Source organism: Impatiens glandulifera, chromosome 6, assembly GCF_907164915.1.
Source record: "Impatiens glandulifera chromosome 6, dImpGla2.1, whole genome shotgun sequence".
NCBI classification, from domain to species: Eukaryota; Viridiplantae; Streptophyta; class Magnoliopsida; order Ericales; family Balsaminaceae; genus Impatiens; species Impatiens glandulifera.
In genome coordinates this window covers 3,389,062-3,404,122 of record NC_061867.1, presented here as the reverse complement: position 1 = coordinate 3,404,122, position 15,061 = coordinate 3,389,062, and the positions used below count along the sequence as shown (strand labels likewise).

Genomic DNA, 15,061 nt, shown 5'->3' with positions numbered 1-15,061 from the left:
TACACACCTTAAACGGAGCAGACACTTAGCAGGTAATCGACAAAGAATCCTTCCTAGAATCTCATCGGGAAATTGCTGCAAATATTAAATTCAGACTCAACGTAAGTGAAAAACATATTAATGAGAATTAAGTGAGTTGTATATATCACAACAAAGAATGCAAATGTTTAAAACATCCTCATTAGATCAATTCACCATTGTAAAAAAATATGAACAAATAAGATATTGAGAAAAATACATGTATTTGAATAGGATCAATTACTTCTGCAAACCAAAAAAATCTGGAGATTAAAGAGAAAACTAATTTGTAAATCAAATTGGTTACTTACCGCTGCTGCTGGAACATCGACAGATACGAGACTCTCAAGGCAAGTGAGTAGGTCAATTAATTTTCCCATCTTATAAAACCTAATTTCCTCAACTGACTTGTCTTCTAAATTATACAAAACATGAATGGTACAATTCACGGTGAGCAACAATTTCTTACCACATTTTGAATAAGCCCTAGGTTTCAAAGGATAAAAAATTGGAAAAGAATATGACGATGACAGTGTAATCAATCGCGACCAATGTTCTTTCTTCCCACCATATTCTTTGAGCAAAAACATATCCACAGTCGATGAGTTGTAATGACGGCTTAACGAAAGACATCCTCCTAACTTATCCAAATATAAATTGTATACAGGTTCGCTGTACAACGGCTGTGGAAGTACTCTACATTTCTCTGTTACAAGATCAAATGCAACAATCAAACTTTCCCTTTCTAAATCTGAATTCCCAGTTGAGATCCAGTGCAGAGCTCCATCAACAATGGAATTTCCAAAGCTATTCCAATCCGGACAATGATGAAACTTCTCTAGCCTATGCCAAGAATTTGTTCTCAAACTATAAACCTTAACCTCATAATCAATGATGTTTAGTGATTTTCGAAACACTATAGTTCTCACCACTTTGTAATCGTTATTGGTGTTATCATAAAAAATTCGATGAACACGGGTGGTAGAAATACCTAACTGATTTGCATAATCAGTCGTTTCGTAAGGCAATTTTATAAACTTTCCAGTTGATGGATTCCATAAAAAGGCCTTGCCAAGATCATTATTGACATCTGACATGCAAATCAAGCCATCACAGGAATAGCTAGGCTTAAATCGATAATTCCAAAACTTCAATGGAATGTAATTGATCTCAACAGGTGGAAGAACATTGTGGAGGGAATCAAAATTCTCCCGAAAGTGAATGTCATTATGCAGGTAGAGGTTGATGTTCCTCTTGGTTTGAAACGATCGTTTCAGATGCAGTTTGACGAAATATGGATCACTTATTAGGGAAAGCCAGGATTTAGATACACATCTGAACCGGAGCAGAACCTTAACAGGCAATCGACAAAGAATCTCTTCTAAAATATCATCCGGCAACTGCGCCATCTTCTATATAGACTGGACAATTCAAGAAGAAAATGAAATCAGAGAAGAACAATTTAACTTGTATCAGAATACTCTTCACCAAACACATGCATGCAAATAGGATGTATGCCAAGTTAAAAAGAAAAGAAAAATATCAGTTAAAAGCCAACAAAGCATTCTAAAATATCTACTGCATATTGAAAACAAGCTAAACTCACTCTTAAAGAACAATTTTCTGAAGAACTGAAGAACGAAGGTTAGTTGGGAACTGAAAGTAGATTATTAGGCTTAGATGAGAATATGTATAAAAAGAAAGTAAATAGGGTTACAGATATGGGCCGAATTTTCTTTTTAATAGGTGGGATTGGGTCATTATTAATTGGGCTTACTTCTCTCATTATTTAATTTATCTAATTAATTAATTAATTGTTGTTTATTTTATTTTAAGAAAATCAGAAATATAAATAAAATGGAAGAAAAACAAATAAGGCAATAGTTTTAGTAATTTTAAAACATATTGGTGAATTTAGTGACGCTAAACAAATGTTGTTGAACTTGCGTCGAAACCAACGTATATTTGGCGACGGACATTTGCCACAAATGAATTAACTATTTTTTTTTTACATTTCACAATTTGCTTAAAATTTATATATTTCATTATCAATAATAACATTGGAACGATAACAATTAATGCAGATCCATATATTTGGTGAGAAACTTATTAAAGGAGAAACTTCAAATGCGAAAACCAGTTTGGTGTTCTTTATAAGATGTTTGATTTGAATGATTATTTTCATCTACGTTTTTCATAATCACCAAAAATCTTCTTAATGTTTTCAAATTTTCTGCAACAATAATATCGTTTTTGAATTTCATTTAAATAATGGTATTTTTAATGATCAAGTTACGAAGAGAGAATTCTTTTACGGCACTTAAAACTGGTCTCTATCGACTATCGCCTACATTTAACTGTCAACCTTCTATCCACTCATCAAACTTTTGTTAATACTAGTCCTCCACTAAATTTTGGCATCATATTCTTGGACATCCTTTATCATCAACATCAACCTTTATTATGTCATTTTTCATGCTATTATTGGTAACAAAAATTATGTTTTATTCTCCCAAACAAAGAATGTTTTGGTTTTGAAAATGACTTTCTTTAAAAAGAATATATTAAAACCACTTATTTTTAAACTAATTATTGTTAACTAATCAAATGATAATATTTCACCAATTTGGTCTCCAAATTAAAATTTCATATCAAAACAAATTATGTCTAAATTTTCAATGATTAACATTTAGGTCTTAATATAAGGTATGTCATGATGAACACATTTCTCTTCATGATACCTTTTGATACTTTGGCTATCATTTGGCCAATTTTTAGCTTAAAAGGATTTGATTTGAATAACATTTTGTTTTAATATAAGGTAATATCATGCAAAGGAGACTAGATAGTAAGGCATCTCACATCATGCATTTCTTATTCAAAATGGTTTTGAAAACTTTTATAGCTTGTCTAGTTTGAAAATAATTTGTGAACAACATTATCCAAACCCAGTTTTATCATTTAAAATCAGACCAAATCAATGCAATTAAGTCAAGGGTCAGATCCAAAAATCTCATTTGAGCTTCAAAATCACTTGGTTTGAACAAAGATAAAACATAAAAGTTGTTCTTAAGAAGTTCAACTACAAATCATCTTCGGACTTATAAACCTCTGATTTCGACAAAATAAAATTATTTGGAATTCCATTCACTAAGTTCAAAATACTAAAGTTTTTCCTATGAAATATATTACTGGTTATTTCAAAGATGATCATCGTGTCTATTTTGATAAGCTAATCAGAACAACAAAATTAAGTACATATATAAACTATGCAAAGAACAATCACGAATGAGAAATAAAGAAAAAATAATACAATTCTCAACCCAATAAAAGTAAGCAAACAATGTAATATTAAGTAAAGTGGAGGTATGTTGGGAATAATCGAAAAACTATTTGCGATTGTCAATTTTACAACTCCAAATGTGAGCCACTACAAGCCCAATTCATTCCAATTCAAAATTTCAACTATATTAAACCAATCATGTAATCAAATCATTTATTTTTCTATATATGCATGAATTATACTTTTACTTTACCATCTAGTTATCCAGCTTCTGCAGCATCGACTAGACTTTCCAAGCAAAAGTCTATAACTTCGAATGAATAGTTCTCGTCAGCATGACTCCAAATCTAAGTCATACCATCATCCATGCTCAAAAGTACATTCTTATCACAGTTTGAATAAGAAACAGATATCACCACATGATTAGATAGAATACGAATATTTTGTGTCAATCCCACCATATTCCTTCAGCAACCATACATCCACAATCCCCGAATAGTAGTGACACGTTATTGAAAAACATCCTCCTAAGTTAGCCAAGCATGAATATAAATCTATATAATGGTACTCGAGGTGTTGAAATTCTCTATATATCTCAATCCCGGGATGAAAGGCAAGACTAGAACTCCAAATCTGGATACACTAGTAGAAAAAGGGGTATCAGTAAGGGCGAAAACCGTTACTGAAAGCTTCAAAAACCGTTACTAATAACTTTCTGTAACGGCAAATAAAACCATTACCATTCGTTACAGAAATGAGTGTTACTGATACTTCTCTGGTATCAATAACGACTTTCGAAAACTGTTACTGAAACTCTCATAACAATAGTAACGGTTTTAGCCGAGGTTTAACCGTTATAGATAAATTTACATTAGTAACGATTTTTTTATGTATAAAACCGTTACTATTGTTGTGCGAGTTTCAGTAACGATTTTCAAAAGTCGTTACTGTTGTTGGGCGAGTTTTAGTAACGGTTTTCTTATCGTTAAACTGTTACAGATAAATTTATATTAGTAACTATTTTTGAATGTATAAAACCGTCACTAAATAACATAATCATTTTTTTATTTATTTCTTTGAATATTTCATATTTGTACCTATATAAACAATAATAATAATAATTATCCATTTTGAAAACCATTAATATATTCCAAAAACCACAATCATCAATCCAAAACAACAATCAACCACAAACTACAATCATAAATCCACAATTCATCAATCCACAAAAAACATAAATTAACCTACTTCAAAAAGTACTTAAACCATTAACTAACTAGACTTCAAAAACCACAAAAACTTTAAACTAACCAGAATTCAAGTGGGAGGAGCATCATCTCTAGTGGGAGGGGCATCATCTCTAGTGGGAGGGGCAGGGGGACGTGGAGGGCTAGAGTTAACGAGAATCAAGGATAATATGAAGGTCATCTACTCCCTCATCTAAATCATCTCATCCTGCATTTGTTCACGCTCTTGTATTAATTGTTGTCTCTCCCTTTGTGCTTCTTCACGTTCCATTTGACGCTGCCTTTGTGCTTCTTCACGCTCTCTTCGTAACTGAAGTTTCTCAGCTTCACGCTCATCTCGCATTCTCTACATAATCTTAACAATGTTCCTTTCAATTCAAATAGACCAGATAATACAAAATAAACAAAGTTATACTTCCTCATCTTCAATTTTCTACAATTAACAATAGTCTCAAAATAAAAAAAAAAGAAAACAAAAAGAATCTGAATTTCAATTTCAATTCCAACCTAAGTCATCTAAACAATTTCAATTTAGACAAGCAATCTAAACAATTTAACAATTTCAATTTCAACTTCACAATCTAACCTAGATTTGAACAATCTAAACAAATTCAATTAAAATTTAGCATTTCACAACTGGACTAACCTGAATTTGAAAGAGAAGCGGCGGTAGGGGAAACTTCAAACAGGGCGGCGAAAACTCAAAAAATCTGCACATTTGAAAATAGAAATAATCTTGAAATAGAAAGAAGAGATGAAGAATTGAAAGAAGATGGCTCCGTTAATCTCTCAATCATGCAAAATAATCTTGAAGTTACCTATTTGGCTTCGTTAATCTCTTAGAGGAGAAGACGAAGCAGAACCGGCGGAGAAGAAGAGATTGACAATGGAAGGACGGCGCTTGATCTATCAGCGGATGAAGCAGAACCGTCGGCGAAAGAAGAAAAAAAGAAGGAAAAAGAAGGAAAAAAGAAAGAAGATGACGGACTTTCGGATTTTAATAGAGTATTAGTAACGGTTTTAGTATAAACCGTTACTGATGTTCATCCCAAATTTTTTGAAATGAAGCCATATCAGTAACGGTTATACTAAAACCGTTACTGATACCTATAGAGAAAATGAAAAGACAAGGCACTTATTAGTAACGGTTATCCCCAAAACCGTTACCAATAAGCTTTCAGTAACGGTTTTCCTCTAAAACCGTTACTGATGTTCATCCCAAAGATTTTATAGTGAAGCCATATCAGTAACGATTATACTAAAACTGTTACTGATACCTATAGAGAATATGAAAAGACAGGGCACTTATTAGTAACGGTTATTCCCAAAACTGTTACTAATAAGATTTTAGTAACGGTTTCCCTCCAAAACCGTTACTGTTGTTCATCCCACAAATTTTAAAGTGAAGCCATATCAGTAACGGTTACATTAAAACCGTTACTAATACCCATAATTAGAAAAAGACAATTTAAGCCGCTATTCTCTGTAATGGTGATTCTTTATATCCGTTAATAAAGATTTATAATAGTTATAGCCGTTACTGATATATCTTCATAACAGTAACGGTTTATTATAACCATTACTGATAAAAAGTATTAGTAAAAGCGTTCGAGCGCCGTTATTAAGTTTCGTTACGGAAACATATTTTTCTACTAGTGATAGTGATCATAATATTTCTCTGATTTATGCTAGGAATTGGATCTCAAACTATAAACTTTAACCTCGTAATCGATGACGCCACCTAGAACAACAGCAACCCTCACCACCTTGTAATTGTCACTTGTCTTATCGTATGTGTGGAATTGGTCATAAGGTTTTGAGGCCCAATTTGTTGTGCCAAATTGTTAGGTAAAAAAAGGAGAAGAAAAATATGCACGATTATTTGTTGGATTAAAAAAGGCATAAAATCACATAATGGTGAAAATGTCAATCAAATCGTATTATCACTAGTAAAAAAAGCTTTAATAGCGACGACAAATGCCGACGGGAATAAAAGCGTCGGTACATAGTATATCAATTCCGACCAGAACAATAGTTGTAGGTATTTGGGGTTGAAAAATGACCACTTAAAGCCCTCGGTATTTGGGGTTTTATAACGACCACTTAAAAACTCTCGGTATTGTAACCACTATACCGATGATTTTAGATCTCTCGATATACTTTTTTTAGTTTTAAATAAAATGTAATATATATTATCAAATTAAAAAAAAAAAATTATCATATTATTTTAAATTATTTATTAATCTTTAAATACATAATTTTTAATTTAGTTACTCACCATCTTATTTCATAATTTAAGCTAAAGTATAACTTGTTTATATTATTATAATTATTATTTTAAAATTAATTATTTAAAAAAAATAAATTATATATAATTTAAAATAATTAATGTATATTCAAACCACAAATATAATTTAGAGTATTAGGAATTAGATATAATATTTAGAATAATAAATATAAAAAATGAATCTATACTAGTTAATTCATTATTTATATCTCAATTTTCATTATAATGCTTATTCATTATTTATATCTTTTACAAAATATAAATAATTAAAATGCTTGAAAATTCAATACCTAAAGTGGCATGAATTATTTTAAGAAATAAAAGAACTGAAGTTAAAATTGGGAAAAATTAGGAAATGAAATCACACAAGGTTAGTCAACATATTCATACCGAATAATAATTAGGTAAATTTTCTGCCCATTCTATTTATAATTTATTAATTGATTATGAAATTTTATTAATTGATTATGAAATTTTAGACATCCAGCTATGGATCAATTGAATTTTCAGTAATTTTAAGAGAAAATTTAAATATTGATAAAAGATCTCAGACTTATTTAAGATAATTTAAATATTGATAAAAGATCTTAGACTTATTTAAATGATTTATCCTAAAATTAAAAACAAAACAGTTTTAGGTCATACCTTCAATTCAGATTCAGCTTCTTCTAATTCGGGTTAACAAAGTAGTTAGACATCCAGGGCGGAGCTTTCTTCTTGGGGAGATCTTCATAGATCACCGACACCAATTCCTTGCACAAGCAAGGTCAGTGTATGAGCGACTCACTCTCACTCTCACTCTCACTCTCACTCTCACTCTCACTCTCACTCTCACCCTCACCCTCACCCTCACCCTCACCCTCACCCTCACCCTCACCCTCACCCTCACCCTCACCCTCACTGCCTTCAATATCATGTCAAACGATTGAGATTAATGTGTTGATTGTTGGCTTTGACTATTGGATCTTTCTAAGAACAACTATGAAGATATGAAACTCTGAAAAATAGATATTTACTAAAGAGGAAAAAGTTTTAAAATTCTTAAGTTTGTATATTCAACCAATTAGCCTAGAAACTCTAAATTACTTATAATACAGGCCCAATCCCATTAATAATAAAATAAACCCTAATTGTATAAAAGACAATAAAGGCCTACAACTTCCAACTTTCTGACAATCAATGTTTAAACTCACAATCTCCCCCGTAAGCTTGATTTGGTTTGAGATTCTTCACGCCGAGCAGCTCTCGCATCTTTGCAAATTTGACTCTTGTTAGTGCCTTAGTGAGAATGTTTGCACGCTGCACTCTAGTGCTTACGAACTCCACATTGATTTGTCGGTTCTCGAAGCATTCACGAATAAAGTGGAACCGAGTGTCGATGTGTTTATTGCGTCCATGAACCACCGGGTTCTTCATTACTGCTATTGTGGATTTGTTATCGACATAAAGGGTTACCGGCCTTGGCTCGCATTCGAGCACCTCACTCAACAAGTTTCTCAGCAAAAGTCCTTGACATGACGTTGTAGTAGCTGCCATAAACTCCGCCTCACATGAAGATAAAACAACTGTTTGCTGCTTCTGAGATTGCTAGGTGATCACATTCCCGTTGAGATAAAACACCATCCCTCCAGTACTTTCTCTGTCGTCTGTGTCACCGGCTAGGTCGTTGTTAGTAAAACCAACGAGTTCTTCAACTTCTCGTCCTCTTCTTAACTGAATCCCATAATTCGTCGTTCCCTTCATGTAATGAAGAATGTGTTTTACTGCCTCTTGGTGTAGAGTGGTTGGCTTCTCCATGTATCGACTCGCTATGTCAACTACATAAGAGATATCGGGTCGAGTGTGCGTCAAGTACCTGAGACACCCGATGATACGCCTATACTCCTTTAGATCCACTAAGCTTCCTTCCACATCCTTTCCGAGCTGCAATTTTGCTTCCATAGGATACTTGCTCGAGTTACAATCCTCAATTGCAAACTGTTTCAACACCTTCTTCGCATAAGCTTCATGCTTCACCTCAATGCTATCTTTCTTCTAGTCCACCTCGATACCAAGAATTAACATGACTGTGTAATGTTTCGCCACCGGTGCAAAGTTCTCCTCAAAATTATTGCCTTGCTTCTGCACATAGCCTTTTGATACCAATATCGCTTTGTGCTTGAGGATGTTGCCTTCGTTGTCTCTTTTCAACTTGAAAACCCACTTTAACTCGATGGTCTTGTGACCGGGTGGTAAGTCGGTGAGCTCCCATGTCTTATTCTTCCTAATAGACTCAAGCTCTTTGTTCATGGCCTCATTCCACGATTCTTCGACTACCGCCTCGTGATATGTTGTTGGCTCATCGGTGGTGAGCAAAAACAATTCATTAGGATCCATCTCTACTAGTGGTGCCTCCACATTGACATCTCGTAGGATTTTGAACTCCACGGGATTTTGTACGAGCTTGTTGTTGTTGTTGCACCACTCCCAATTCTTCTCCCCTCGAATATGGCATCTCTGCTCACATAGATTTTCCCGGTAATTTTCTTGTTGACCTCATTGAGCTTCTCTCGATGGCCCGTCATATGGTTGCTTGCTCCATTGTCAAGGTAGCACACATCGGTGTGATTACACTCATCGCCACTTGCGAGAAGTTTCTCCATGACTTTCTCTTCATTGAACAACAACACCTCTGGTACCTCCTTGGACGGTTCTTGCATGAACTCTTCAAGGTTTGTCTTCTCGTCTCCCTCAGCAAACATTAATACTGGCTCCTCGTCATAGAAGCTAGAGAGGTTTGCATCATCGTCTTCGGACAAAGCTTTCGTCACTACCTCAACAAACATTAATGTTGGCTCCTCGTCATAGAAGCTAGTGAGGTTTGCCTCATCGTCATACCTATTGTTAGGGCACTTAGACACATAGTGCCCATAATTTTGACAAGCGTAACACTTCACTGTGCTCTTGTCTTTGCGAGGCTTGGTATCTTCTTGTCGAGGTGAACTTTCTGCACAACCTCGCCCTTAACCTTGCCCTTTGTCACGACCTCGGTTATCTCCACCGTTGCCGCTGCGACTCGACGATCCAGAAGAAAAATCGGCTTATCTATTTTTCTTCATTCGTGACATCCATTCATCATGCGTGGGCAATAGGTGCTCCTCCTCTTGGTCTTCATAGCCGTGAAGTCTCTCCTCGTGGACTTTGAGATGACCGACGATCTCCTCGACGGTCATATTTTTGAGGTCACCAAATTGCTCAATCGCTGTAACGATCTGCATGTATGTTTCTGGTAAAACTCTAAGGAACTTCTTGACGACGGAGATCTCCTCCACCTTCTCTCCCAACGAGCGAATAACAGTCACGATGAATGTCAATTTCATGGCGAAATCATCCACCGATTCCCCATTCTTCATGCGAATCGCCTCGAATTGTGTCTTCAAGGTTTGCACTTTTGCCTCCTTGACTCTCTCCACTCCAACATGCATTGTCTTTAGCGTCTCCCATGCTAGCTTAGCGGAATCCTTCTCAGCCACCATGAGAAGGACGTCCTCAGGGAGTGCTTGATAGATGGCGGCGAGAACCATTCTATCCATCTGTTCGTCAAATTCTTCGAGCATCACGTCTTCCCACACTCCTTGTGCTTGTAAGTTTACCCGCATCTTCAATGCCCAAACCGAGTAGTTACTCTTCGTGAGTAATGTATAGGAGAACGTCACATTCCCTTCTCTTCCAATCTTCATTACTGACACCGAGAAATTAGAGAGATATGAAGAAACACAAGAAATCACTCGACACTCTTCACTATAGGAATCCACCAAAAGAGTTTAGAGCAAGATAAATAGAAGATAAACTTCTAAACAAGCTTAAATCTCAAAGTAATTATTATTCAAAAGTGACTATTTGAATTCCACCACACTTCATTAATTTGATCTTATCTCGATCCATACGTGGCCAATAAAAATTTTCTTGTACGAGTGTAAGAGTCTTTTCTCTTCCAAAGTGTCCCGCAAGACCTCCGTTATGTGCCTCATCGATAATTGTTAGCCTTAATGAACAATCTGGAATACATAATAATGTACCTTTAAAGAGATAATCATCATCAATCAAGAAAAACTTGAATGGAGCTTTTAAAGATTCCTCCCAAATTCTGCCGAAGTAAAAATCATCTTTGTAGAGATCTTTTATCACCTCAAATCCAAGCATTTGTAATCGCAATGTAGACAACAAAGAATGTCTTCGACTAAGAGCATCTGCCACTCGATTTAGCACGCCAGACTTGTGCTTGATCACAAAATTGAATGCTTGCAAAAACTCGACCCATTTTCCATGTCACGGGTTCAATTTTTGTTGTGAGTTCAAGTACTTCAAAGTTTCATGATCCGAGAAGAGAACAAAATCCTTGTGTAGTAGATAATGTTGCCAATGATCCAAGGTACGAACAAGGGCAAAAAACTCCTTGTCGTATGTTGAATAATTGCGTTGAGAGTTATTCATCATCTCACTAAATTAAGCAATGGGTCTGCCTTCTTGGCTAAGAACTCCTCCGATCCCCACGTTAGAAGCATCACAATCTACTTCGAATACCCTTCCGAAATCTGGAAGTTGCAAAATTGGAGCTTCCGTGATTTTTTTCTTGAGAAGTTCAAAGCTTTTTAATGATTCCTCCGTCCACTTGAAACTACCACCTTTCAAACATTCAGTTATAGGAGCAATGATAGTGCAAAATTTTTTGATAAACCTACGGTAAAATGAAGCCAAACCATGAAAACTCTGAATATCATGAATAGTCTTAGGAATTGGCCAACTTAAGATGGCTTCAATCTTGTCTCGATCCATCTTGATACCGTCGGAAGAAATATTGTAGCCCAAAAAGACAAGGCTGTCAGTGAAGAAGTGTCATTTCTTCAAATTGACATATAACTTCTGTTCTCTTAGCACCCTAAAAACTTGTCGAAGATGATTTAAATGCTCTTCTGGACCGGAGCTGTACACAAGAATATCGTCAAAATAGACAACAACAAATTTCCTAATAAATGGTTTAAACATGTGATTCATAAGTCGCATAAATGTATAGGGTGCATTAGAAAGTCCAAATGGCATAACCAGCCACTCGTAAAGACCATCTCTGGTCTTGAAAGCGGTTTTCCACTCATCTCCAGGCCGCATTCGAATTTGATGATAGCCACTTCGTAAATCAATCTTAGAACCAATTTTGAAGCCGTGAAGTTGATCAAAGAGATCATCGAGGTGAGGAATAGGAAAACGGTATTTGATCGTAATTTTATTCACCGCCCTGCTATCAACACACATACGCCACGAACCATCTTTTTTTGGCACAAGAAGTGCTGGCACAACACAAGGACTCTTACTTTCTTGTATAAGACCTCTTGCCAGCAAGTCTTCAACTTGTCGCTGCAACTCTTCATATTCTTTAGAATTCATTCTATAAGCAGCTTTATTTGGGATTGACGCACCAGGGATTAGATCAACACAATGTTGAATGTTTCGCATGGGAGGAAGGCCCGTAGGAATCTCTTCAGGTACGACATCAACAAATTCTTGCAAAAGAGGCCGCACTTGTAGAGGAATGATATTATCTTCCTTGTTTTCTTCCAAAACCACCAATGCAAACGCCCCTAATGATTCATTCATTACATCCTCAAATTGTGATTTGGTGAGCAAATTATTTCCTTCTTCCTTTAATGGTTTAACAATGCCCTTCATTCTTGAAGGTCCCAAAATTATTTTCTCGCCATCTTTTACAAAAGTATAGGTATTTTTGAATCCATCATGTTGCGTTTTCCTATCAAATTGTCAAGGTCTTCCAAAAAGCAAATGACAAACATCCATAGGGATAACATCACACCAAACTTCATCTTTGTACTTGTCTCCAATAGAAAACTGAACGAGACATCGATTATTTACCTTTACTTCATTACCTTTCCGAAGCCATGATAATTTGTAAGGTCGGGGATGATTTTCGGTTTTTAATTGCAGCTTCTCCACCATAGCTGTAGCCACAACATTTTCGCAGCTTCCTCCATCGACAATGACGTCACACACCTTGCCATTTGACGTGCATCTAGTGTGAAAAATATTATTATGAAGCCATGAATCATCTGGAACATAAGTGGTGTTGAGGATACGCCGTATTACTAAAGCTTCCCCATAATCTTCATAAGTGATATCTCCCTCCTCGTTACATTCATCGTAAATTGGTGTTGTCTCATCATTCTCTTCTTCATACTCTTCCTCAACGAGAGTAATGATTCTTCGATTTGGACAATCAGCGGCAAAATGTTCGAACCCTTTGCACTTGAAACAAGTTTTTTGATTAGTCGGACCACTTGATTTTTCAAAATAGAACCACCATCCTTACTTGTAAAAGATTTATGTTTTATGTCTTTTACGGCTGGACTGTTCTTGGAAGTAGAAACACTTCCTCGGTTATAGGCACCACCACCCGCTGAGAAACGTCCCCCAAAATGACTCGATTTTTTTTCAACTTTGAGAGCCAACTGACATACATCATTATATGTCAAATATTGCTGCAATTGGACCACATTTCCAATTTCATATCGTAGCCCTCCAAGAAAACGAGCAATAGTTTGTTCTTCCGGCTCCAAAACATCGCATCGCATCATAAGATTTTCAAATTCAGCCACGTAGTCTTCCACAGATAGATCCTTCTGCCTGAAGTTGTGATATTTGAGAAAAGCATCTTGGCGATAATTATTCGGCAAAAATTTCCTCCTTAACTCCTTCATTTTGTCCCATGTTTTGATCTTTTTCTTGCCATCACGCACACGTTGCTTCTTAAGGTGTTCCCATCAAATGGACGCATATTTTTTTAATTTGATAACCACTAACTTTACCTTGTTATCTTCTTGAACATCTTTGAACTCAAAAATTCTCTCAACGGTATTAAGCCAGTCAATGAATTCATCAGGATTATTTCTTCCTTCAAAATCTAGAATATCAACATTAAAATCCAAAAACTTGTAGCGGACATTGTTTCATTAGAACCGTTGACCACGAGATGCACGGTCACTTGCGTCATTATCATCATGAAATGGATTGAAATCCTCATCATTAATTCTCGAATCATGATCTGAATCATGACCATCAACATCATGTTCACGATATTCGCCACGCGCAAGGCGTTGTTCGAGTTTCTGCACTTGTCTCCCTAAATCTTCTAACTCAATATCACGAAGGTCTCTTTGACGAGGTTTAGGTTCATCATCGTTTGGTCCTCTTCTTCTCCGACCAACCATTATAAACCAAAGCTCTGATACCACTTTGACATCGAGAAATTAGAGAGATATGAAGAAACACAAGAAATCACTCGACACTCTCCACTCTAGGAATCCACCAAAAGAGTTTAGAGCAAGATAAATAGAAGATAAAATTCTAAACAAGCTTAAAGCTCAAAGTAATTATTATTCAAAAGTGACTATTTGAATTCCACCACACTTCATTAATTTGATCTTATCTCTTTGACTTCTAGGGATTTCCCAATTCCAAAATCAATTACCGCCGCATCTCTGGTTGATCTTGTCGACGCCATGTTCTTCAATTTAGCTCTGATACCAAATGTTGGCTTTGACTATTGGATCATTCTAAGAACAACTATGAAGTATGAAACTCTGGAAAATAGATATTTGCTAAAGAGGAAAAAGTCTTAAGAATCTTTGTATATTCAGCCTTTACAAACCACCCTTATATAGGAGTAATTAACCTAGAAACCCTAAATTACTTATACATACAGGCCCAAGCCCATTAATAATAAAATAAACCCTAATTGTATAAAAGACAATAAAGGTTTACAACTTTCAACTTTCTAATGATCTATGCTTAAACTCACATTGATTTCATACATCTTCCTTACAATTATGTTCATACTAGCTTATACAGAACGATTTCTGCAATTACATTGATTCAGTTTTACATCAAGTCATAGATCATTGTTGCTTACAAATCTCACAAAATTCAGAATTGTCTCCTAATTGCTTATGTAAAAATATTAGATGCGTTTCTAATCACTTAAAATGAGTAAGTTTAGCCTTGATTACTCCTCTTTGATTCTATCAAAATCTAGGAGCAGTTTACATTCCAAACAAATCAGTTAGATGGAATTAATATATTATTTAGCTAAATCAATTAGCATATCATATTTGTTGGATGCAGAAGAAAATAGGACGTATCTACTTGGATTAGAAGTAATAATTGTAGGATCATATAGAT

General features: G+C 35.3%; 1 protein-coding gene across 1 annotated transcript; it reads right to left on the bottom strand.

Moving 5' to 3' along the window:
- Positions 1-11,320: 11,320 nt before the first annotated feature.
- LOC124942926 (uncharacterized mitochondrial protein AtMg00860-like) lies at positions 11,321-11,650 on the bottom strand. The gene has a single exon (XM_047483497.1). It carries the CDS (start codon positions 11,648-11,650, stop codon positions 11,321-11,323), a length of 330 nt encoding a protein of 109 aa, XP_047339453.1.
- Between the last annotated feature and the right edge of the window lie 3,411 nt (positions 11,651-15,061).